The 23,501-nt window shown below is 48.1% G+C and overlaps 1 protein-coding gene and 1 long non-coding RNA gene across 4 annotated transcripts in view; one reads left to right on the top strand and one right to left on the bottom strand.

Annotated features, from left to right (window-relative positions):
- Positions 1-23,498, top strand: part of Plekhh1 (pleckstrin homology, MyTH4 and FERM domain containing H1) — a 47,855-nt gene extending 24,357 nt beyond the window's left edge. The window contains exons 7-30 of one of the 2 annotated variants that reach the window (XM_027418367.2): positions 21-520; positions 602-775; positions 3,850-3,928; positions 4,449-4,540; positions 5,493-5,643; positions 5,828-5,955; positions 7,030-7,140; positions 8,108-8,194; positions 8,487-8,648; positions 9,535-9,615; positions 9,957-10,139; positions 10,664-10,772; positions 11,745-11,857; positions 12,603-12,779; positions 13,044-13,141; positions 13,861-14,038; positions 14,511-14,666; positions 16,522-16,622; positions 17,339-17,480; positions 18,468-18,610; positions 18,705-18,834; positions 20,607-20,693; positions 20,941-21,087; positions 21,301-23,498. In XM_027418367.2, the coding sequence (XP_027274168.1) occupies positions 21-520; positions 602-775; positions 3,850-3,928; positions 4,449-4,540; positions 5,493-5,643; positions 5,828-5,955; positions 7,030-7,140; positions 8,108-8,194; positions 8,487-8,648; positions 9,535-9,615; positions 9,957-10,139; positions 10,664-10,772; positions 11,745-11,857; positions 12,603-12,779; positions 13,044-13,141; positions 13,861-14,038; positions 14,511-14,666; positions 16,522-16,622; positions 17,339-17,480; positions 18,468-18,610; positions 18,705-18,834; positions 20,607-20,693; positions 20,941-21,087; positions 21,301-21,456 (3,485 nt within the window). In that variant the 3' untranslated portion in view covers positions 21,457-23,498. Of the gene's footprint in view, positions 1-20; positions 776-3,849; positions 3,929-4,448; positions 4,541-5,492; positions 5,644-5,827; positions 5,956-7,029; positions 7,141-8,107; positions 8,195-8,486; positions 8,649-9,534; positions 9,616-9,956; positions 10,140-10,663; positions 10,773-11,744; positions 11,858-12,602; positions 12,780-13,043; positions 13,142-13,860; positions 14,039-14,510; positions 14,667-16,521; positions 16,623-17,338; positions 17,481-18,467; positions 18,611-18,704; positions 18,835-20,606; positions 20,694-20,940; positions 21,088-21,300 lie in introns of both variants that reach the window. The other variant, XM_027418366.2, reaches the window with a different exon arrangement.
- On the bottom strand, positions 726-14,576 carry LOC113835117. Of its 2 annotated transcripts, none has more exons than XR_004770106.1 (4): positions 14,443-14,576; positions 5,415-13,717; positions 4,584-4,670; positions 726-4,017 (listed from the first exon to the last, which is right to left on the bottom strand). It is a non-coding gene; the product is annotated as an uncharacterized LOC113835117 (long non-coding RNA). The 2 variants fall into 2 exon arrangements; XR_003485941.2 differs by lacking the exon at positions 14,443-14,576 and having other exon boundaries at positions 5,415-6,826; positions 7,416-8,490.
- Positions 23,499-23,501: the final 3 nt, after the last annotated feature.

Raw genomic sequence — 23,501 nt, 5'->3', positions numbered from 1 at the left:
TGGTTTATCCTCATCCACAGATCTTCGGATGACACCTTCAGAGAAGCTGCTAGTGGTCCCTGAGGGAACCCCAGAGGGGAACCCTGTCCCTTCAGGACCCAGAACCCAGCCTGTGGAGCAGGACAGTAATACCCATACTCAAATTTTGAAGGTGGCTGTGCCTGCACCTTCTCTGGGTACCCTGCAGAACAAGGACTCTATGTCAGAAGCCAGAAGTCTCGAGGATTTGAGCTCCAGCATGGTCTACTCTGGGGAAATAGCAGAGGCCAAGACCCTTAAATCTCATCCTCAAAGAGAGGGCTCACCCAGCCAGTTGTTGGAGAAGCCTGGCAGCCGCAAACATGTGTCAGCCTCATACAGGGCCAATCTGCTCACTGCTCCAGGAGGGACATTTCCTGGGACTAAGATTTCTTCCAGGGAAGGTGGCCCTGGTAGTAGCTTGACTCTGCCAAAGGTGCGGGCTCCCAGCAACCCCCGGGACAGCTTCCAGTTGGCCAAAAGGCACCACAGTCAACCACAGGTGGGTCCTGGGCATTTTGACCATGTGGTAAACATTAAGATTGGGGCTCTGCCAGCCCTCCCCTTGTCTGGCTTCTCCAAGTCTGAATCCAGGGCTAAAGCCCGGGAAGAAGCCGAGAAGATGGAGATGGAGGAGCCACTTCCAACAGGGAAACAGGAAGAAAGAGAAAGCCTGAAGCCCCCCAGAGCTGCCCTGGAGGAAGTGGAACTGGAGAAGAAGCCACCCACGCCCCCCCTGCACCGGTTTCCATCCTGGGTAAGTGACTTCATCAGGGTTGGGCAGAGGGCAGAACCAACCATAGGCATGGTCTTCACTGAGAATATCTGGGGCCCATGAGCTATAAGGTTCATCCACACAGCCATTGTGGGGGACTGGTAGACAGGCCAGCCTGACCCACTCACCCAGGCAGGGCAGAGCCAAAATTTGAAATGATATGTGCCATGTGCCAAGCTGGGTGCTTTGTGATTTCTTCAGTTCTCTTTGATTTGGAGGCAACATATGTGGAAGAGAGGAACTGTACCCCAGATCAGGCCACTGGTGTTGAATTTCTGCCTGTGAACCTGGGCAAGTTTCTAAGCCCATGGCCCCAGTTTCCTATCTTTAAAGGGAGGGTGATAGTGATTATTAGTAGGGTTCTTCCTTATTTATTTACATTTAATTTGGGGGGGGGTCGTGTGCCATGGTGCCCTTGTGAACATCAGACACCTCACAGGAGTCCGTTTTCTCCTATCATGCAAATTCTGGGAATCAAACTCAGGTTTTCAGGCTTGATGGCAGGTGCCTTTACCCACTGAGCCATCTTGCTAGTCCAGCTAATAGGGTTCCTGGGAAGATTAAATTATATTGAGGGGATGGAGGGATTGTGCAACTCTTCCAGAGGACCCAGGTTTGAGTCCCAGTACCCACATGGTCCCAGTTCACAACTGTTTCTAACTACAGTTTCAGGAAATCAAGTGACCTCCTCTGGCCTCCTCAGACACCAGATGCACAAGGAGTGTACTAACATACATGCAGACAAACCTCCCTACATACTAAATAATTGACTAAAATATGTAGTGAACAAGTGCTTGTAGGTGGTTAGTAGTCTATTGTTATTGCTACTTTTGTCTCTGAGCCTTAGCTTCCTTATGGGTCACAATGACATATCCAGAGTGGAGATGGGGAATCCAGATAAAATAAGACTGAGCATTAATACAGAGTGAAAATGAGTCATGGGGACGGAGGTCATGCTTTCTACTCTTCTGCTTCTTTGACATCTGTGATAAAGGTTAAAATAAAAAACAAAATAAAATAAAAAAACAAGGAGGGTAGAACATGACTGGGTCACAAGTCAGTGGTGAGGATGACATGAAGGCCTGGCACAGAGCCTGACATTCGGGAATAGCCTCATTTATATGTGGGATTGGGTGCTATTTCTCCCTTTCATAGATAAGAAACTGCTTTCTACAGTTCAGCCACTTCCCAAGTCATGTTGTTAGTGAAGGAACCAGGCTTCCAGTAGAGGTCTGGCTGCCTAGAAGCACAGCCCCAGCACTCTAGCTGCACCACCCCTGGGGACATGGGCACATATGTCAATCTTTTAATCAAGCCCAGTGCTACAGATGTGCAAGGACATCTGCTCCTGGCAGCAGAAAAAATGGCTGCTCTCGGGTGGGTTGGAGACCCCTAATTTCAGCAGCATACTTCCGGGTTTCCTTTTGAAGTGCTAGTTCAAGGAGCTCCACACCCAGGCTTTTGACTGTACCCTTAATGGACTACCAGCCAGCTTGAGGATTGCTACCAGAGCACCTGTGAGACTTGAGTCACAGAGTGTTGAGCAAGGTTGACTTCAAATGTGGCCCGTTGCCAGCTGCACTCCAGGGTGACGGTGTTCAGGCTCAGTGTCAGGAGTAACACTGGTCTTCCTGCTTCTGCTGGCATCCAGGAATCCCCATTATCAGCATGCTGGTTGAGGAGAATTGGTCTCCTGTTTACAGTCCCCTTTGTAACTTGCTCCTGAGGGAAAGAAGGCATACTGCTTGCTCACCCAAGCTCCCTAACGAAGCTTAGGTGTCTCCCTCAGGCAGGGCCAGCTGGGCAGTAACTGTCAGGAGCAAAGCCTGCAATCCAGAAAAGGGCATTTTCTGTCCAAGTAATTGGTGGATCAGTACACCTGCCTTTCGAGTTTGTAAAGCTCTTTTTCACTAAGCCTTTCAACAACTTCATGAGGGAGACATTTGGTGCCCCTTTGTCCAACAGAGCTATCTTTTGTTTGACCTTTCCTCAACCTTGAGTTTTGTTTCCTTATGAAGTGGGAGCCTGTCCTTGGTGTAAGTCCATGATCAATATGAACAGAGAGATCTGCGCCCAGTTCCTCCTCACATTGATGTATCTGCCCTGCCTGAGCATAGGCAGCCTGCCCCCGCACTGCCCTGCCCGAGTGTCTCTCTGTTGTCCTCCACCTGTCTTGCCATAACTCTGGTTACCTCAGCATATCAATGTGCTACTCTGGGGCCTGTATTCATCCCAGTCCCTTCCAGCGTGGCCCTTAGTTGCTTCTCTGGTCCAGCATGGCTGACTTTACTGGTCAGCCTCTGTGCCTCAAGAGTTGCCTGTATTCACTGTAGGGCTTCTAGAGCAAACAGCCCTGGAGCAGCCTGGGAAAGGCCTTCCTGGCTGTTGAGAGCCAAACTCTCTTCCTCTTGAGTTCACGTCAGACCCAAAGGCATGCATAGTTAGTGCCAGAATTTTTGGCAGAAGTGCTTTACCTTAGGGGTCTGGAACCCTGTTGGGCTACAGTAGCTTTGTGGTTGGCCTTGGAAGCCTGACATGTGCACCCTGCTACTGTAGGAAGCTATGTATCCTAGCCTTCAAACAGCTGAATTACAAACATCTCTATTCCTGGGGTTCTCCCTTCCTCACTGTCAACACTCTCAACCTCTGGGGTGAGACCCTGGGACCTAGGAGTCACTAAAATAGGCAAGAATCCAAGAAATGGAGAGACAATTTACTGACCAGCTCTCTTTGAACCTCCTTTGCCTCAAGTGGAGGCCAGAGGGAATGAAAATCTGCTGGGCATGGGTTATGCCCCAGGCATGAAGTGTTTATATTATACATTAATTAACTACATCAGTTGATTGCATTAAGCAGACTCTTAAAAGGTCAGGAGTATTTTAGAGCTGGGGAAAATGAGGCTTAGAAATGAAGAAATTTGCTTAAAATTCCTCAGCCAGTGACCAGCCTGTCCTGGGTGGTGAACCCAGGTCTGCCTACCCCTAAGTCACCTTTCCCTCCACGGTCATGGAGGGGCTGAGGTGAGCAGTCCTGACATCTTGGACTTGTTGTTACAGGAGAGCCGGATCTATGCCATGGCCACATCAGGCATGCAGCTGTCAGATGTGTCGTCCCAAAGTGATGCTGCCTGGTGCGGTGAGTACACGAGGGGCAAGAAGTCCTAAAATGTCTTTGGCGGGCCTGGCTCCTGTTCCCTGGGGTATATAGCAGGCAGTGAGGGCTGCCTGGAACCAGAAAGGGAGTTGTATAAGTTCAGTTTATTACCTAGCAAGGAAGGGTCCTAAAGTCCTGCCTTCTAGCTCATAGTGTTTGCCTCCCCCAGGACTGAACTGGGTGGAAGAGCCATGAGCCCCCTGACTCAGATGGGCACTGCTCCTGGCTCAAGAGTCACTGGCCACCCATAGCATGGGCACATATTTGTAACTCACTTGAGCAAGAGTGGGACATGGTGCAAGCTTCCCGGGGAGGAAATGGTTAAAGGGTAGACCTTGGGTTCTCTTGTGATGGGCCCTTTATCCATGATCCCCAGAAAGTCAAGGGGAAAGAAAGCAGTGGGAGGAGATAGGAAGGTTTTGACCCAGTTCTCTACCTCCCGGAGCTGAGCCGGCTGGTGAATTGTACCTTCTGAGCTCATCTCCTCCCTCTTCCCCCTCAGCTTCAGGCCCTCCTGCCCTTGCATTCCCTGGAGCTTTCTCTGGCCTTGTCTACAAGAATGTCACGGTGCCTGTCTACACAGCACTGAAGGGGGTAAGAAACTGCTATGGAGAAGCCCCTAGTCCCAGCATAGTACCTGCACTGGGGTTGAAGGTCAGGTGTCTTCAGCAGTGACCATGGTCAGGCAGCTCAGCCCACCACGTGTGGGTTTTTTTTATTTTTTCTTTTTGGAAGAAAACAAGTTTGTTAGTTCACTGCAGAAGGCAACAAGCTAGGCAGTAACAAGAACACTGCCCGCCCATCATTTTATCCTGATTTATAATTTATCCTTAAAGTTTAGCATGTAACTGCAACATGATATTTTCATCTTTTTGCTACTAGTTTTTGTTTGATTTTGCAGTGCTTGACTTAGAACCCAGGGCCTCTTCTTGCTAGATGGGTGCTATACCACTGAGCTACATTCCCACATTCAAATGCTGTCACAATAGTTCTTGTTTGTTGTTTTGAGACAGGGTCTCACTGTGTATCCCTAGCTGGCCTGAAACTTGTTATATAGACCAGGCTGGCCTCAAACTCTTCAGAGATCTGCCTGCCTCTGCCTCCTGGGTACTGGAATTAAGGGCTGTGCCACCATACTCAGCACTAGAGTCATCTTTTGGCTGTACCCCTGCCACACTCTTAAAGGATTAGTTTTGTGTTTACAAGATCACTTCCCCTGTCTCAGTGTCCTGTCCCACATTTAGCCTGTGGCGTGGCTCTCTGGCCCCCTAGTGGAAGAAACAGGAGCCCTTTGGGGAACCACAGAAGTTGGGGTAAGGGAATTGGGGACCCAAAGTGCAGCATGGAGGTAAGACCAAAAGAGTGAGGTCAGAAAGCAACTTTACACTACTTGGGACTGCTGTCTAGTCAGCAGTGCCTCAGCTGGGTGATGGCCTCATGTTTCCCCAGACAGGTTATGTGGGCATACCAAACTAGGTCCAGCTGTTGTGTGGAAGCAGCTTGTTTGGAAGCCTGAGCTGTAGTTGGGGAGGTGTCTGTCTTGCAGAAAGCCACACAGATCAGCAATGTGCCTTTTGTGGATGAATCCTCTGGATCTGATGACGACTGCAGCTCTCAAGCAAGTTTCCGGATGTCAGTCCCCTGCTCTGAGTATAGGAAGACCAGTGGCCTGGGAAGCCCCCGGGCTATCAAGAGAGGTACACAGAGGAGAGGGGACTCTCAGTCTTTTCCTACTTCATCTCTACCAGGGTTCCTACCAGTTTTACCCTCAGCTCTAGACTCAGGGGATCCCAGTGGAGAATGGAAGCCTTACACTTTCTGGCCATTTGGGTATTGGGAGGGGTGTGTGACCCCAGTCTTGATTCCTTCCCCTGTGACCAGGAGTATCTATGTCCTCATTGAGTTCTGAGGGTGACTACGCCATCCCTCCTGATGCCTGTTCACTAGACAGTGACTACTCAGAGCCTGAACACAAACTGCAGCGGACTTCATCGTACTCCACTGATGGGGTGAGCAGAGTACATAGCCCTGTGTGTGAATGGGGAAGGGGCCCTGGGCAGGAGCAAACCTGAGCAGAGGCTGCCTGGGCCTCAGTACCCATACAAGAAGCAGTGAGAGAGAGGAAGGACCTGAAGATGGTAGTGGGAAGGAGGCTCTAGAAGCGTTAACAGAGACAGCTGTGCACAGACCCCATGATGGAGAAAGACGAGCCCAAGTCCAGGGAGTGCCTCAGACCCCATGAGGATCATGGCACCTGTCACCTTGTTTAATCTTCAGCCTGACCTCAGATGCCACCATGACTAACAGTTAAGCTTTAGCAGGCCAGGTGCTGGGGCAGTGTTTGGCTTGTGCTTCATGTCTCGTTTGCCTCATGGTCCTCATGGTTATTGTGGGACCATGTTTATGGCTGGGAAGCCTGGGCCTCAGAGACCTACCTGCTTTCTCCTATCTGTGATGCCTTGAATGGCCTTCCTTCTCTCAACTGGTCTTGGTAAAGGAATCTGGCCTTTGCTTTAGAATAGCAGGTCACATATCAGATATCCTGCATATTAGATATTTATATTAAGATTATTAACAGCAGCAAAATTACAGTTATGAAGTAGCAATGAAATCATTTTACGGTTGGGGGTCACCACAACATGAGGAACTGTTAATGGGTCACAATATTAGGAAGGTTGAGAACCACCAGCCTGTAGGCTAGTTTAGATGCCACTCTTTCCTGAAGCCTTCCCTGGCCAGCTTCTCTCCTACTTGCAGCCCTGATATACCACCTTCTCGTGGGGGCTAGGTGTCCCTTCCCCAGTCATCACTGGGATCCCTCTATGGTAGGATTGCCACTCTTAATTCACTTCTCTTCTGGATCTCATCAGTGTACAGAACCTGGAAATAAACATTCATAGGTGGTCAATGATTTTTTTCTTAAAAAAATGATGTAGTGGTCTAGACCATTTTGTCCTGAGTGGTGTTCAGGAGCCTCATGTGACTTCCCCTTTGTGTCCCTTTCCCTCCTTGCCTTCCAACCCTCAGGAGCCTCATGTGACTCTCCCTTTTTGTCCCCTCTTTCCTCCTTGCTTCCACTTCAGGAGGCACTGGAGAAGTCAGGTTACCTGCTGAAAATGGGGAGCCGAGTGAAGACATGGAAGAGGCGCTGGTTTGTCCTGAGACAGGGACAAATCCTATACTACAAGTCTCCGGTGAGGCCCTCCCCAGGACATAATGACAGGGACTACAGCCCAGACACACACTGTATGAGGGGCTGGAGGAAGGACAGTGTGGCATGAGGCCTGCCAGGTGACAGACTGGGCAGCCTGATTGGCCTTTGGAGGTGCTAAACCACACAGGGGACTCTGAGGTGGTCACCTGTTTTTGAAACAAGCTGGGGAGGCTATCAAGACAATTTCCTCTTCCTTCAGAACTGATTTCTTCTAATGTCTGGCCTTGTAAAGGGATGTTTCCAGGCTGCCCTTACCTTTTCTGGATTGTACTACAGAAATATCCATTGCTTCCCTTTTTTCCTCCAGTGTCTGGAATTGAGGGCCTTGAATGTTGAGAACTAGTTTGGCAGAACCAATCATCATGTTTTAAAGAAGGCAAAAATGGATTTGTCTCTTGTATAGCTGTTTGCTTGGTTGGAGCTGTCTCCAGCTCTGTGTTAAGGATGCTGGACCTCAATTCCTCCATGAGAAACATGGCACTATCAATTAATGATGTCTGCAGCAGTGCTGGAAAGGATAATAGTGACTTATTGCCACTTTATTTGCCATACCTGTGGGTGTAAGGATTGAATAGAAAGGTTTGGTTTTGTTTTCTTTTTGAGCTGGGTCTTGCTCTGTTGCCTAGACCAGCCTCACCCTCCTTCCAGGCCTACTGAGTAGCTGGGATGATAGGCACTGGTCACCACACATAATTGATCAACAGAAACCTAGTAGCTTCTGATCCAATTTTAGAGGCTGACTCTTCTGAGATCTCTTGAGGCCTGCTTTAGAGGGTCTCATGTTCCTAATTATGGCTTTGTTTTGCTAGAAGAATCTAGAACAAGTCATTCATTGTCCATAGCCTGAGAATTTTGGGAATCACTTTGCGCCTGTAACTTGGAATAAAAAATGATGATCTGAGAAGCCTCCAAACTCCAATGCTCTCCTCTTTACCCCTCCTTTACAGAGTGATGTCATCCGGAAACCTCAAGGTCAAGTGGATCTGAACTCCCATTGCCAGATTGTTCGAGGGGAAGGAGCACAGACATTTCAGGTGAGCCTTCTCGTGGCAGCTGTCCTGGATTTTAGATATACAGTATGGTGTAGGGTTTAGATATGACTGTGATTGAAGCAAAGATGAGACAAAAATAAGCACGAGTGAATGATTTCATACCAGGAGTAGGATATGATCTTTGGTTGTGAGCATGAAACAGAATGAGAGGTGAAGGGAAGGGAAGAAAGTCAAAAAGGAAAAGAAGGGAGAGAATAGGTGGCATTTTGGAAGGCCCAGTAGGTCGAAGGATTTGTCTTTCACTGGCTCTAATCCCCCCTCTCTATCCCCACAGCTCATCTCTGAGAACAAAACCTACTACCTAACAGCAGAGTCCCCCAGCCTCCTGGAAGAATGGATCCGTGTCCTACAGAGCCTTCTGAAGGTGCAGGTCATTGGACCGCCAGCTCTGCATCAAGGGGGCGCCAAACCTACTGTGAAGGGCTGGCTGACCAAGGTACAAGGTGGAACTGATAGGGAAGTAATGGAAGCCAGGCATGGGTGTACCCAGAGATGGGCTCTTTCTCCAAGAACTGCTTAACCAGTGGGCCCTCAAACGTGGTCTGAGCATACAAAATGATGGTGGTGATTCTGGAAACAGAGATGTGGGCTTTTAGAATAACTTCTCAAGACAGAAGGGAAAGAAAAGTTTTTACTTAATGTTTAGGACATTAGGCACTGTCTCCCATCTGTTGTGTCCGCTCCCTCCCCTCCCTCCTAGTGTAACTAGCTGTGTCAGGATTAACAGTACAAAGACCTGAATAAAGCCAGTGTGACTGTCATTCAAAGACTAGTATCCCAAGCTTGCCTAAAGACATTTTAACTAGGGTTTTCCTAGAAGCAGAGACCCTAGTTAAGCCCAGCAAAGGGAAGTTAACTAGGAAGCACACTAACAGGGTGAGTTATTGTGGGTTAGATCAGGGATAGTTACTGAGCCCAGCAAGCTTGGTGCTCAGACTCTTTCCTTCTGAGCCTCTGCCTCCCAGAAGCCCACCCTTCATCTCTATGAGTGTTCAGTTGCTGTCCCCTGGTGGTTAGGGTACCTTACTTAAGGCTCCAGACTGCCAAGGCCTTTATTTACCTCATAGCATCCTTACAGCTCTGGCCTATGCCAACTAGCAGATTATTCCCATATCTGCATTCTGATTACCTGGAGAATCTGTCAGTGGCAGGTCATAGGTCTCTGAGTGGCCCAGTTGTGACTGGCTTACCACAGAGTACCTACCGTGGCAGTCTCACTATGAAAGGAGACCTGACTTTGGCAACCTTCCCTGTGGCCTGTATTGGCTAGCCCTGGATTTATTTTGGAGTCCTGGTTCTAATAAAGTCATTTCACTTAACAGGTAAAGCATGGCCACTCCAAGCTGGTCTGGTGTGCCCTTGTTGGGAAAACCTTCTACTACTACCGGAGCCATGAGGACAAGGTATTTCATTGAGCTCCTAACAGCGCCTCCTCCAAACTGTGTACCTTGCATGCCACTGATGGCGGTCCCCAGCTTTACCTTCTACCACACCACACCCTATCACAAATACAAGTCCTACTCCCTCCAGAGCATGTGACCAGCATCATGGCCACTGTCATCAGTTTGCACTTTCCTAAGCACAGTATTCTGCTTCTGGCTGGCTGCAGTGCTGCAGCTTCCATCTCCTTGCCAAGCCCTCTCTCCACATGTGTGATCTCCAGCCCCACACAGCCTAAGCACTCAGAAAAGGGAGACTCCCCTGTCCACCTGTTGTCCTATTCATGGAAGGCTCATGTCCACAGAGACCCCTGGGCTGCCTACCTGTGCGGGATGCTCACATAGAGGAAGTAGATCGGTCCTGTGACTCCGATGAAGACTATGAGGCTGGAGGAACTGGACGGTTGCTTTCCTCCCACTGCACCTTGGTGATCCACCCCCCAGAGCACAGCCCCACCTACCTCCTCATCGGCACCAAGCATGAAAAGGTAAGGGACGAGCTGGACCTTTGTGGCCTAGCTTGGACCTGGGTTTTGATTTCCCTCTCTCTTTTCTCCTGAGCTTTCCAAATTCAAGTTTATTTCTTCTGGGACACTGAATGGGAATATTACTTTTGAATATCTATTGAACTCATTCCAAGTGACCAGCATCTCTTCATCATGGGCCATGATATAGCACCACAAACTTGGAAATGTAGGTTTACATCCACCTGATCCTATCTTTCTCTTTGGAGTGGTGACCTTGACTCAGGCTAGCCAATCTAGTGAAAGTTTACTTCCCGCCCCCAAGAGAGGGTCTCATAATCCTAGGCCAACCTTGAACTTGAGATCCCTCTGCCTCAGCTCCCCCAGATTCTGCTATGACATCGTAACAGGTGTATACCCTGTTCCCATCTTAAAATTACACACTTCTTTTTTGCTGTCACTCAGCTCCACCTCCTGCCCCAAAACCAGCTCTTGTCTCTACTCTTTCTACCTCATTAGCATCTGATTATTTTTCTGTCCTCCCCCAGGACACATGGCTCTACCACCTCACAGTGGCTGCAGGAGGCAGCAGCGCCAAGGTGGGCACTGTTTATGAGCAGCTCATTGGGAAACTGATGGATGGTGAGGGAGACCCAGGTAAGGCAAGAGCGGCCTGGGCTGAAGGGGCGTGGCAGGGCACTTATTGGAGAAGAAGCAAAGAGAGCACTCCTATACCTAAGCTGTGTTAAACATGCCTGGGGGAGGCCGGGCTTTGGTGGCGCATGCCTTTAATCCCAGCACTTGGGAGGCAGAGGCAGACAGATCTCTTCGAGGCCAGCCTGGTCTACAGAGCGAGTTCCATGACAACCTCCAAAACAATAAAGAGAAATCCTGTCTCAAAAAAAAAAAAAAAATGCCTTGGGGAACTCCCATCCCATGCTCCTGGGTCTCTCTGTCTGTGGCCAAAACACTGAGGTAACCACTGTATGTGAGGGAATCTGGGAAACAGATTTTCTAGACACCTGGGTAAATGTTCTACTCTGTTTAATCTGTAGCTTTGCTAGCTATGCAGAAGATTTGGGGGGTAGAGGTAGGAGTGAGGGGAGGCAGCTGGTTAATCTATAATTAAGAGTTTGTTAATAAATGAAGCCTCAATTTGGACCAGACTAACCTAATCCTGGGATGTCTGGGAGTCCTTATTTGGCAATTACTTCTCAGGGCCCTCATGAACTACCCAGAGGTGCACACCACACATACCTTTTACTACTTCTCTGAGGGCTGGTCTGTTTCAGCTTATGCATCTGCTCCTTCAACCTGATCCTGCAAGGAAGGCCGTTCCTGCATGCAGACACTTGTGCTCATCAGCACTCACAGCTTTGTCTACTTAGCCTGGTTGTGGCTCCTCAGCAAAGCTTTGGCTGCCTTCCTCAACAGCCGTGCGAGGGAATGTGCAGTTTTCAGTACACACCCCCATGGCCTTCAGTCTGTAGATGATCAACCCAGAAAAACCCATGTTTCCCAGAGTTAAACCACTGCCTTCCTTGCAAGTCAGAGTTGGGGCTGGTAGGGTAGGCGGCGAGTTCTCTCCTCTGTAGTAACTGCCACTGTTCTGGTCTGTGCCCTGTGCAGACTCCCCGCTCTGGAGGCACCCCATGCTGTGCTACAGTCGGGATGGGCTATGTAACTCCCTTACCACCCTGCCCTCTGAGGCCCTACAGACGGAGGCTCTCAAGCTCTTCAAGGTAACATGGGAGTGGAGCCCAGGCCTGTTGGCTGTTGGTGCCCACATGTAACCAGGCTCTGCTTGGCACAGCTTGAGCTCATCATAGCACAGGAGACCTGTGTGATTATGGGGTGGCCCAAGGGTTGTGGAGAGGACAAGAAAGTCTCACAGGGTCCCCTTTATGGCTTCCTTTATAGCAGGACTATAACCGTTCTGCAGGCCAGGAGGAAGTTCTGAGGGTTCTGGGAAATGCCAGCCAAAGCTCTCCCTTGAGCTGCCATCCCCTTCAAGTAACAACAGAAAAGGCTCAGTTTGCACCATTTTGGGGCATCAGAGATTTCTGACCTAGTTTAGTCTTCTTTGTGCCCATCTGCATTTTCTGGCAAAAAAACCAAAAACAAAAAACCTTGCTAGTGTGGTGCTAGTGTGTGTTGCTACAATGTCCACAATCCCAGCACACAGGAGGCAAAGGCAGGACTTGGAGTTAAATGCCAGTCTGTGCTACCCTGTCTTGCAAAAAATGTTTTCTGCTGATGCAGGCAAGCTAATGTAATGCTTATGTAATGAAAACATTACATTTAAAGAAGGTGTGATTCTGCTCCTGAAGGAGATCCTTTCGGCCTCATGAGCAGGAACAGTGTTCCCTCTAGAAAGGGCTGCCAGTCGGTGAGCTTGACCTTCCCGGAGGCTTTGCTGCACCGGTGCCTGTCACAAGAATAACCAGTGGGCTGCCCCTGCCCGTGCCCATTGTCATCCCCTTCCAGTCCTGCCAGCTCTTCATCAACGTGCCTGTGGAGGCAGCCTCCGTGGACTACCATGTGTCCCTGGCGCAGACAGCACTGCAGGTCTGCCTTGTTCACCCTGAGCTACAGAGTGAGATCTACTGCCAGCTCATGAAGCAGACCAGCTGCCGCCCGCCTCAGAAGTACTCTCTTATGCAGGTGGGCACAGGCTGGGGACATAACAACTGGCTGGAACACTTCTAAGAGCTGTGTAAGGGTAGGGGGTGGTAGCAGGTGCTTGGGCAGGTGTTCTCCAGTCCTAGCCCGATCTGTGCCTGGTCAGAATGTGATTGCTGTCCTGGGTAGGGCCTGACAGGAGAGTTGAGATGCTGGTGTGGAGAAAGAATAGTGAAGGTGCTGTGGCTCAGAGCTTCGAGAGCAGGGTCCCAGCACTCACCCCACACTGTCTGTGTTCCATGGCAGTGCTGGCAGCTCTTGGCTCTGTGTGCCCCACTCTTCCTGCCTCAGCATCACTTCCTCTGGTATGTCAAGCAGCAGCTTCAACGCCATGCAGATCCCAGGTAAGTGAAAGCATTTCCCCTGCCACTCCTACACTGTTGACTGCTGTGTTTCAAAAGGATGAGGGGGAAGATGAGGCTGAATTGTCTGCATTTCCCCTCAGATTTGCTTGGTTGTTAAGAGACTTCACCCATCCCCAGGTACCCATGAGCATGTGGAGATCTGAGCATACTTTAACTTCTTTGGATACCAATCCATGTGTCCTTGGTATTTTGGGGACATTCTCATGTGAAGCCATGCTATCCATATTATCCTCAAATGTTTATGTTCTGGGTTCTGCAAGAAAATATCTATGCAGGGATGGGGGTGTAGCTCAGTGGTAGAGCACTTACCTGGTATGTATAAGGTCTTGGGTTAGATCCCTAGTACTCGTTTAAAAAAGAAACAAACAAACAAAAACAAAAGAAAATGTCTATGGCAGCTGTGTGCTGCAGATCGGTCCTCAGGGACAGTTGTAGCTGGTGAGATGGCTCAGTAGGTGAAGGTGCTTACTGACAAGGTTGACAATCAGGAGCAACATGGTAGGAGAGAACCAACTTTCACAAGTTGTCCTCTGGCTTCCATAAGTGTGCCTCCACCTGAAATAAAAATGTAATAACACCCCATACTAGGTTTAGGTCCCCATACCCTGTCCAGTTAGTTTTTACCCCAACTAAGTCTGGGTATGCACGTTAGTGTGCCAAAAGGAAGGAATTCCTACTATTCCCATCTCTGTTTTTAGAAATGAAACTGGCCAGTATGCCACATACTGCCAGAGGGCAGTGGAGCGGACCCTGCAGACAGGAGAAAGGGAGGCCAGGCCATCACGTATGGAAGTAGTGTCCATCTTGCTACGAAACCCCTTCCACCACTCCTTACCCTTCAGCATCCCTGTGCACTTTGCCAATGGGACCTATCAGGTAAGGAAGTTGAGCATGCTCCCTACCCCACGTCTTTCTATATCGCCCTCCAGAGAATACTTGTAAGTGCACTAAGCCTTGTAGGCTTTCAGATTAATAGGCACATCAACAAAAGAGATGGCCTAGACTCGAGGTGGGAGTGGCACAATTAGTATAGGCACAGAGAAGGAGCTTGAGTCCCATAGTGCTTTACTATGGTGTCTTATAGGTAGGTCTTCTGAACCCGCTGCCTGACCAGGGAAGCGAAACACTGGGCCAGAAAGTAGCATGAGATAGAAGCCCCAGAATATTGACTGTACAGGAGTGCCTAGGCCTCTGTCCAGCTCCAGTTTACAGTGGGAGGCCCAGGTTCCTGTGCATGTGAATGTGGAAACCATCTGGCTTTGGCCTTTTCTTGCCCTTACCCTGTACCAACCCCAGTGACAATCCCTCAGGACGTTTGTTGGTTCAGGGTGCCTCTCTCCATTTCCAGGTGGTTGGTTTTGATGGCTCCTCCACAGTTGATGAGTTCCTCCAGCGGCTGAACCAGGAGACAGGCATGAGGAAGCCATCCCAGTCTGGCTTTGCCCTCTTCACTGATGATCCTTCTGGCAGAGACTTAGAGCACTGTCTTCAAGGGCGTGTCAAGGTAAGCCCCCTCCCTGAAAACACACACACCTCTCTTAGCTCAGAAATATAGGTGGTGGGGATAAAGCTCATCCAGTATGTGCCTAACTAACTGGTCAGCAGCCTATCTGGCGTGGAAACCAAGGTGATCTCTCTAGGCCAGCATTTGTGTGCCATCCTAAAATGTATCTGTGCCCTCAGGGAAAGTTACATGGGACTTTGACTCTGGAGACAAGATCCTCGTAGTCTTGTCTCCGAAGCATTCAGGGGAAGAGCCTCTTGGCTCAGTGTAAAGATAAGCAGGCCCTGCCTAGCCTGCCGCCAATTATATCTGCCCCCTTAGGTCAACAGCTAAGAGTAGACCCAGTGGGAGCCAGGCTGTGCACTATCACCTAGCTTTTACTCGTCTGCCTATGCTTATAGACTCAACCATAGTTTAGGGGGTAGATCCTCACGGTACCTCTGTAAGTGAAAGCCTTTGAAAGAGACAGTTGATCTGTACAGTGGTCTGGGTGGGGCTCATTCCACGAGGGTGTAAAGCATTTTTGGATATGTACTGCTGTTACGATAAATCTTTCTGCCAAAAGCCGCCTGAGACCCACCGCCACGTGTGAGCTTTATGCCATCTGCCCGCCCGAGTTAAGCCCAAATTGAATACACAGAAACTTGTATTAGGTACAAATGCTGCTTGGCCAATGACTAGGATTCTCCTCTGTTAGCTCAGTCTCAATTATCATATATCTATATATTTTATAAGATTTATCTTATCGGACGCCTTATTGGCGTCCCTCCTTGCCGGTGGCTCACATCCTGCCGCTGGAGGAGGCAAACGGGAAAAAGGGGCCCTTCCTGTTTCTCCTTCGCTTAAATATGAGTCTCCTTGCTATGTCATTTCCTGTCTGGATCATCACTTCTCTACTATATTTCCCAGAATCCTCTTTGACTCCTAGTCCCGTCTACTTGCTGTCTCATTGGCCAAACAGTATTTTATTTAACAATCAATAAGATAAACATACACAGTACATTCCCCATCATCTCCTCTTTTCTGTCTAAATAAAAAGAAAGATAACTTATCTTTTATAATAACTGAGGAAAACTATAACCATAACTACCTGTCTTCAACTCTATCAAAGACCATAGAAGGATAATATATAAACTCTAGAATTGACAGAGACTTCTTGCTACCTGGACAGTCACCCAAAGTTCCTCTGTAACGTTGGGGCATCCATCTTCAGCCTATAGGCCATAGTGTGTCTGGCACACTTCTCCATTTTAACAGGAACCCTTCAGTACTGTCTTGTTTGTAAGTTTAACAGTCACTTTCTTGTGGGTCCTGCATGTCTAGTTTATACAGCAACAAACAGTCCAGGCAAGAGCAGTTTCTAAAGATTTATCGTAACATACTGCCACACTGGATGGGTGCATTTCACTCCAGCATCTGCTTTCTTTGTTGTTCTAGAACAAAGGGCTAGTCTTTAGCAGTGCATGGAAAAACTGCCACATTTCTTTCTAATGCATGTATGGGTGGGTACCTGTAAGGCTCTGGCCATAGCAGGCATTTCATTGAAAGGAGAATGTGAGTGAAAGACAAACGGATCACGATGCCATGGATTTTAACTGGGACCTGCCTAGTTCTCAAGAGGTCAGCCTTCACAAAGCCAGCAAGGCAACAGTCCTCTCTGGGTGCTCACTACATCCATGGTGCCATCTGTCTCTTCACTGAAAGGGTAGACACAGCCCATCCTGGCAGCCTGGGGCCTCACAGGGCAACCTTCTAATGACAGAACCCTCACTCGGCTCTGCCAGAGTCCAGGTCTGGCTGGACCTGACTCTCCTCACAAGGGACTGTTCTGACTTTAGACTTTTGTCTATTCAAGATCTGTGATGCCATCTCCAAGTGGGAACAAACGCTGAAGGAGCTGCACCCAGGAAAGTCTGAGGGTGGGACACGCGTCGTGAAGCTGATGTATAAGAACAGGTCCTGGGAGCTGCCTGAGGGTGGGGTGAACATGAGGGCTGCCCCTGGGCACCAGCTCATCACCTCCCAAACTGTCCCAATAAGGCATAGGGGCCTATAATTACCACCCTAAGTGGCAGTCATCAGGTGGGTCGAAGGCTGGTCCTGCTCCTGATCCCTCGTGAGACCCTAGTAGCTCAGGTGTTCTTTCAGCCTTCTCTGTACTACTTTGTGGACATGTGTATGCATAAATGCCACAAAAGCATACCAATGTAATGGGGTGGCTGTATGTCCCCTTATGTGAGGCTAAAGACATTTAAGGCTAAAAAATAAAAATTTCCTATATTTCATATAGGTCATAAACAAATACTTTCTACCAGTTTAAATAAGAGAAATCTATCCCAGTATGTCTCCAGGCATGTAATTTCCATTAGTCTCTTAGAGTCTTAGCTCATCCAGAACCCTAATCAGCTGTCATTCTAGGTACCAGATTCCTCATGCAAAATGCAGTAAGTCTAGTGGTGTGTTCAGAACAACCACCTGTTCGTGGGTGAGACCTGCATGCCCACAGCTAGGTTAGGCGTGGCTACGCATTTCTTGGGTGGTAGAAAAGAGGCTTACAAATGGCATAAACAGTTATCTCCACTTTAGGAATCAAGGTAAAGATCCAGAGGAAGCCCTCTCATTCTTGTTTGGGGTGCCAATTAAGACCTGGCTTCTTACTGTCTTCCCTATAGACTATACTTTCGAAGTCAAGTCAAAGGGGAGACAGAGCGAGAGCGGCTGCTACTTGCCTTCCAAACCAGCGGAGAAATTGTGGCAGGAAGGTTCCCAGTGACCAAGGAGCTGGCTCTTGAAATGGCTGCCTTGATGGCCCAGGTGAGTTTCTCTGTTAGAAACACCATAAGACCTTACAGGAGACTGTAGATCCTGTGGCAGCAAGGAGAGGGCCTCTGTGGTACAGAGAGAAGTGTCTCCTTACTTACTGTGCACAGAGGCTGTGTGTGGAATAGGACTGGGAATTGAAAAACTGACCCAGAAGTCCCAGTCTTCTTCCAGTGGGAGAACTTGGACAAGTCACTTCTCAGTGCTTCAGTTTTTTATGTGTATGCGGAAAACACAATTCCCTCCTCCCTGCCTCCAGGGTATGTAAAGGAGCAGTGTACGTGACACCATGGACATGATAAACTTTACAAACCATCCCACATTCTAAGTAGAAAACTAGAAAGAGCACAGGTTTGGAATGGTTCTCCCCTGTCTTGCCTTTAGGAGGATGTCTGCATGGGCTGTCTAGGATATCTTCATGGTTCCTTTAAGTGCAGATTTATCCAGATGTGGTGGCACACATAAAATCCCCACATTAGGAGACCTGAGGCAGAACTGGCATACATTGAAGTCCAGTCTGAGTTCCAAGCCAGCCTGGGCTACATGGTGGCTCTTCATAGTTATAATCATCAATATGAATACTCTATAGCAAGCCATGTGCTAACATTTCAAACGTATTTGCGTTTGTCCTTTTCATCCCCACCTAGGAGAATGACGTTGACACTCAGAGTTTAAATAACTTGAACAAAGACACAAAACTGCTAAGTGGCAGAACTGATGCTTGAGCTAGCTGTCTGACACCAAGCCCTCTCTGTCCTCTACAGTCTGTCGTACCCTCCACCTTCTAGCATTTAGCTGCAAATGAGAGCTGATCTAGATGATCTAATATCTAAGACCCTAAGGATGCTTCTCTAATGTCTATGAAACATGGAATAAATTCTCCTCATCATCATGTGATAAACAGCAGTAATATGGTAAGGGCTGTTTACCTCTCGAACAGCAGCCATATCACCCCCAGACTGTTTTCTCTTTCTGCCTCAGGTGGAATACGGGGACTTGGAGAAGCCTGTCCTGCCAGGCCCTGGGGGTACACCTCCTGCCAAAGCTCAGCATCTCCTCCAGCAGATCCTCGACAGGTTCTACCCAAAGCGCTATCGAAATGGAGCCCACCCTGAACAGCTGAGGTAGGCTGGAGGCAAGGTCTTAAGAGAGGAAGCCTGTGGGGAAACTCAGGCGGGCACTTCACTGGCACCATTTCTTTCCATGCACACAAACCAGGCACCTGGCAGATACGATGGCCACCAAGTGGGCAGCACTGCAAGGCTGCTCCCCCTCTGAGTGCATCCGCATCTACCTGACTGTGGCTCGGAAATGGCCTCTCTTTGGTGCTAAGCTCTTTGCTGCTCAGGTGAGTGACAGGAACAGGAGTTACCTAAACCCCCAGAGGGCTGTTTCTCCTCAAGGCCCCCCTCTCATATATCTATCAGTCCAGTCTGCAGCCCTCACCTCCTCTCTATCAAACCCTAGGAGCTGCCATCTCCCCACCCATTTCTGGCTGCTTCAGAGTTCCATGCCCACAATGGAGTTATAATTCATTGTTTATCTTCATGCTTCCTTTATTGACTTGTCAGTGCTTCTCCTGCAAAGACAAGCTCAACCAATTCACACATGAAGATTCAGACTTAAAAGGGATGGAAGACAAAACAATGTATAACCTAAACAACTCCTCTCTAGTGGCCACCCAAAGGCCCAGAAGTAGAGAGGGAGGGACCACCCAGGGGAATCAGCCTACTCAGACAACAGTTACTTTCACCTCTGCATGAAGGCCAGGAGGCAAACAGTAATTTCAGTTGGAAGTTTTCCTCAGTAGATGTCTGGTATGCATGAACTTTACAGATAATCACAGACATTACCCTGTGACCAGACATTATAATCAGACATTGAGACTGGATCTAGGTCCTGATCATTACAGCTACAGATCACTAAATGGACATCCACTCATCTATTGAGCATAGACAGACAGGTTGTTGAATCCGTAGTATTTCTAGTTCTAGCTGTTTAAAGTTTAAAAAATGAAGGAGATGGCTCAGTAGTTAAAAGCACTGCCTGCTTTTCCATAGGACCTGGGTTTGATTCCCAGCCTACATATGGTAGCTCACAACTGTCTGTAATTCCAGTCTCAGGGGATCAGACATCCTCTTCTGGCTTCCTTGGGTACAGGCACACAGACATACCATTAAATATAAATTAAAAAAAAAAATTTTAAAGAAATGAACAAATCAGTCCCTTGCCTTCAGGAAGCTTTCCAACTAGTGAGAACAGAAAAATCAGGCAGTTGTACATTATTCTTCATACTTTTCAATCTTTCTGAGCAACATTAATCTACTGTTTAGTTTTGGGGATATGCTAGGAACCAAATCAGGACCTTGCACATTCTAAGAATACTTCTCCTGCCCCCAAGCTCTACCTCCAACGTGCGTGCGTGCGTGCGTGCGTGCGTGCGTGCGTGCGTGCGTGCGTGCGTGCGTGCGTGCGTGCGTGCGTGTGTGTGTGTGTGTTGTCTGTGCACACAAATGGTCACTTGTGCTGTGCAGTAAAAGTACAGTGGTATTATAACAGAATGCCACTGGCCTGGAAAGTTGGAAAAAGCTTCAAAAAAAAAAAAAGGATATCTGTCTTCTCCTTCCCCCAGGCTGTTGGGTAGAGACAGACCTGGAGTACTTCACTGTAGCCCTGAAAGAAACACGCAGGAAATGGCCACCAAATAGTCACAAACTCACTGAAAGGACCTAAAGTCCATCCCATTGAACTGTCTTCCTACTACTTTTATAGTCCCAAGGAAATTGGTCAAAGCAAGATATAGTTTGCTTGTGAGAGACTGGGATACAGGACAAAATATCTACCAACCGAGCTACATACCCAGCCCCTGGGTTGGCCTGTATTCCACTGCTCAGAGCTTTCCACCCAGTGTTCTGGCAGGTGTGATTCCCTCCACCTTTCGGATGTTGGGTGGCAGAGCCCCAAGGCCAAATGCCTCCTGCCACAGCATTCCCTATGCTGTATAAATGCTACTTTCTGTATTCCACAATGATGTGGTTGCCCATCACTCTCTGGATGTACCTTCTTCTCAGAGGGTTCAGAATCTCTCACGGTGGGTCTGACAGCCTTTTGTTTCTGCAGCCTGCCCAGCTGTCTTCTAAGGAGAACACTCTGGTGTGGATTGCTGTGAATGAAGACGGTGTCAGCATCCTGGACCACCACACCATGGTATGAGAGGAAAAGGCTGGTTCCAACCTTTCTTAGACATTTGTCTTCTCAATTAAGTGGCATGGTCCCCTTTCTAACCTCTGCTCCAGCAGTGTTGTCCTACAGTCTAGACAGAACTTATAGACATCAGGATTTTACTCTCCAAATAATCGACACCTCGGGGTTCTCCCTTCCTCATAAAGGCTCCCTGTGTCTAAAAGAAACAGGTATGGAGTTTTCCCTGAACTCAATTGGCTCCTTTCCACAGCAAGTGCACATCACTTATCCCTACTCTTCAGTGACAACGTTTGGTGGCTGCAAGGATGATTTCATGCTTGTGATTAGATCCATTCCAGACCAGAGCTCTGGGAAAACCCATATTGACAAGCTGATCTTCAAAATGCCTGCTCCCAAGGTGGGTCTGACAGCTTCTATAACAATTTACTCTGGCTTGGTGTGATGTGGTAAGCTTGGTGCTTAGATAGAAAACTTTGGATAGATTCTGCCCCAAATACAATCATTGGCCTTGGTATGTGATCAGCATCCCACAGGGTTCGGGTGGAGCCAGTGGGAAAATCGGCATTCAAGACAAGGCTATTCAATTTCTTCACTTCTCTGACCTCCTCAGATCACAGAAACTACCTTTATGATGGCCAGCTACATGAACCATTGTTCTGCAACTGTGAACCTATCTTCCAAGCTGCCTGCAGCTCGCCAGCCCCGAGACCTGGATGGACAGTTCTTTGCTTCTGCTTCCTGCACTAAGGGGCCAGCTTTGCTGTGAACGTTTCTCTTCCCCACACCCCTGCCACTACTGGTGCCTCTAGGATTAGGTTTATATCCTGGAGCATACTACTACTGTGATGGGTCTAATGGCCCCCTCCAAAAACTGTTCTGTGAAGTATGTATTTCAGGGTCTCTGAAACCTTTGTATTCTTTAGGTGCCTTATCTCTCAAGGCCCAACATTTTAAAATCCGGACCCAACACCAAAACCACTTACTATTTCCTTTACAAGAATACTGAGTCTGGATGCTACCTAATTCTAGATTGAGACAGGGACAGCCCATAGTTACCAGGGCAGTGGTACTGTATTTGGGGCTTCTGCACTGATACTCAGGGAAGCTCATCTTTTATATTGTACGTGGTCCTTATGTGGGGGCTTATACTTGAAGTTTTCTGAACATCCCTGAACAACATAGGACTAAAATTCCTAATTCACCTAAACTCTGGCAAATGCCTACAAATCTCTGAAACTGGACGACTTTCCCAAATGGAAATACTGGCAGAACTGGAGAAAAAATGACAAGTTTCCCCACTATCGGTGAGGAGGCATTTGCTGTGCCCCTATTGGGGCTACAGCTCTAATCTTTTCAGGACAGCACACTATTCCTGTTAAGATTCAAGCTTTTTCTCTCACACTGGACTAGGACAGGCAGAGATAGATCCAGTCTGCATCCTCCCTGTGCCATTTTAAGGCCTGACAGGGTTTAGTGAAGGCTGTGCTTACTACTGAAGGATGAGGTAGTCATCATCTCCCTACCCTCTGAAAGACCAAGCACGTGACTTGTGCTTGTTGCTGCTCTACGAGGCCAGGAGACAACACATCAGGAACATTAAAGACCCCTCCATTCCCAGAAGGCCTGGATTGCTCACCAACACTTCTGGTAGATATCTTCTGGACGATATTTGCCCTAGTAATATGTGGAAGTAGAAAGTTTCTTTCGATTTTTGCCTTCCTGAGAACATTGTAATTCCTATCAACTCAGACTTCCTAATTGATTTAGATGAAGATGATCTTTATCTCCACCCAAATAATAAAAACCAAAAGTTCATACTTTGATTTTCCAACATATAAAAAAACTAAGTTTATTGTGTAGCTGTAAGGCAGTTCTATCTTTCGGTAACAAGGACAAAAGGATAGGAGCAACACCCAGGAAATAAGCCTTTAACCCAACAATATGTATGTTGCACACTACAAAAAAACTGCAAAGCCAAAATTAGTTTGTCCAAATGCCTCAGTTGCTGTAAACTTTCTTTTCTTGTCCTTTGAACTGACAAACATGACTTTAAAAGGCACAAGAGTCTGCCTTCTGAACAAGTTTGACTTTCAAGGCAGGCAGCCATTTCTGTTCAACCCCAACTCCTGCCCCAGGAATGGGGTTCTAGTGGACACAGGTCTACCTCAAGTCACATCGCTATAGTGTCCTGACAACTCCTTCAAGGCTAGTGTGGAAGTCAGAGAATGCAGTTCCAGCGGGCCACATCCCAAGTGGCCCTTAAAAGCCAAAAGAGATATGGTCTACTTTCTGGTTGTTTTGTTAATAGAGCTCCAAGAACACAACTGTTCGCACTAGACTTGGAGGTCAGATTAGCTGCCTCTTTCTTGAAAATTTCTCCTTCCCTTCCCTTTCTTTTTTCCTTTCCTTCTTTTCAAAGACAGGGTCTCACTATGTAGTCCTGGCTGTCCTGGAACTCATTATGTAGACCAGATCTAGCCAAAAACTCAGCTCAGACCCACCTTCCTCCCGAGTACTGGGATTAAAGGTGAGGACTACCTTGCCCAGCTCCTTTTCTTCTTCCTGATCTCTAGGAATCTAAGAAACTGCCTTAGAAACAACAGCTTCTGTAAATTGGCTTTTTCATCCTTTAATATGACAGTCCCATTTCTGGGACCAACATGAAATCTCTTTTCATCTAAGCCCTCTTGGCCAAAAGCAGCTTTTGAAACAATAGAAAATACCAAGTAACAGAAAGGTACTAATGTGCTTGACACTCATGGCTGAAATGCTATGTATGCCTGTCAATAAAGCTGTCAGTGAACCAGGCGG

The sequence above is a fragment of the Cricetulus griseus genome, chromosome 5 (genome assembly GCF_003668045.3).
Source record: "Cricetulus griseus strain 17A/GY chromosome 5, alternate assembly CriGri-PICRH-1.0, whole genome shotgun sequence".
NCBI lineage: Eukaryota > Metazoa > Chordata > Mammalia > Rodentia > Cricetidae > Cricetulus > Cricetulus griseus.
This window is presented reverse-complemented; position numbering and strand designations above follow the sequence as displayed.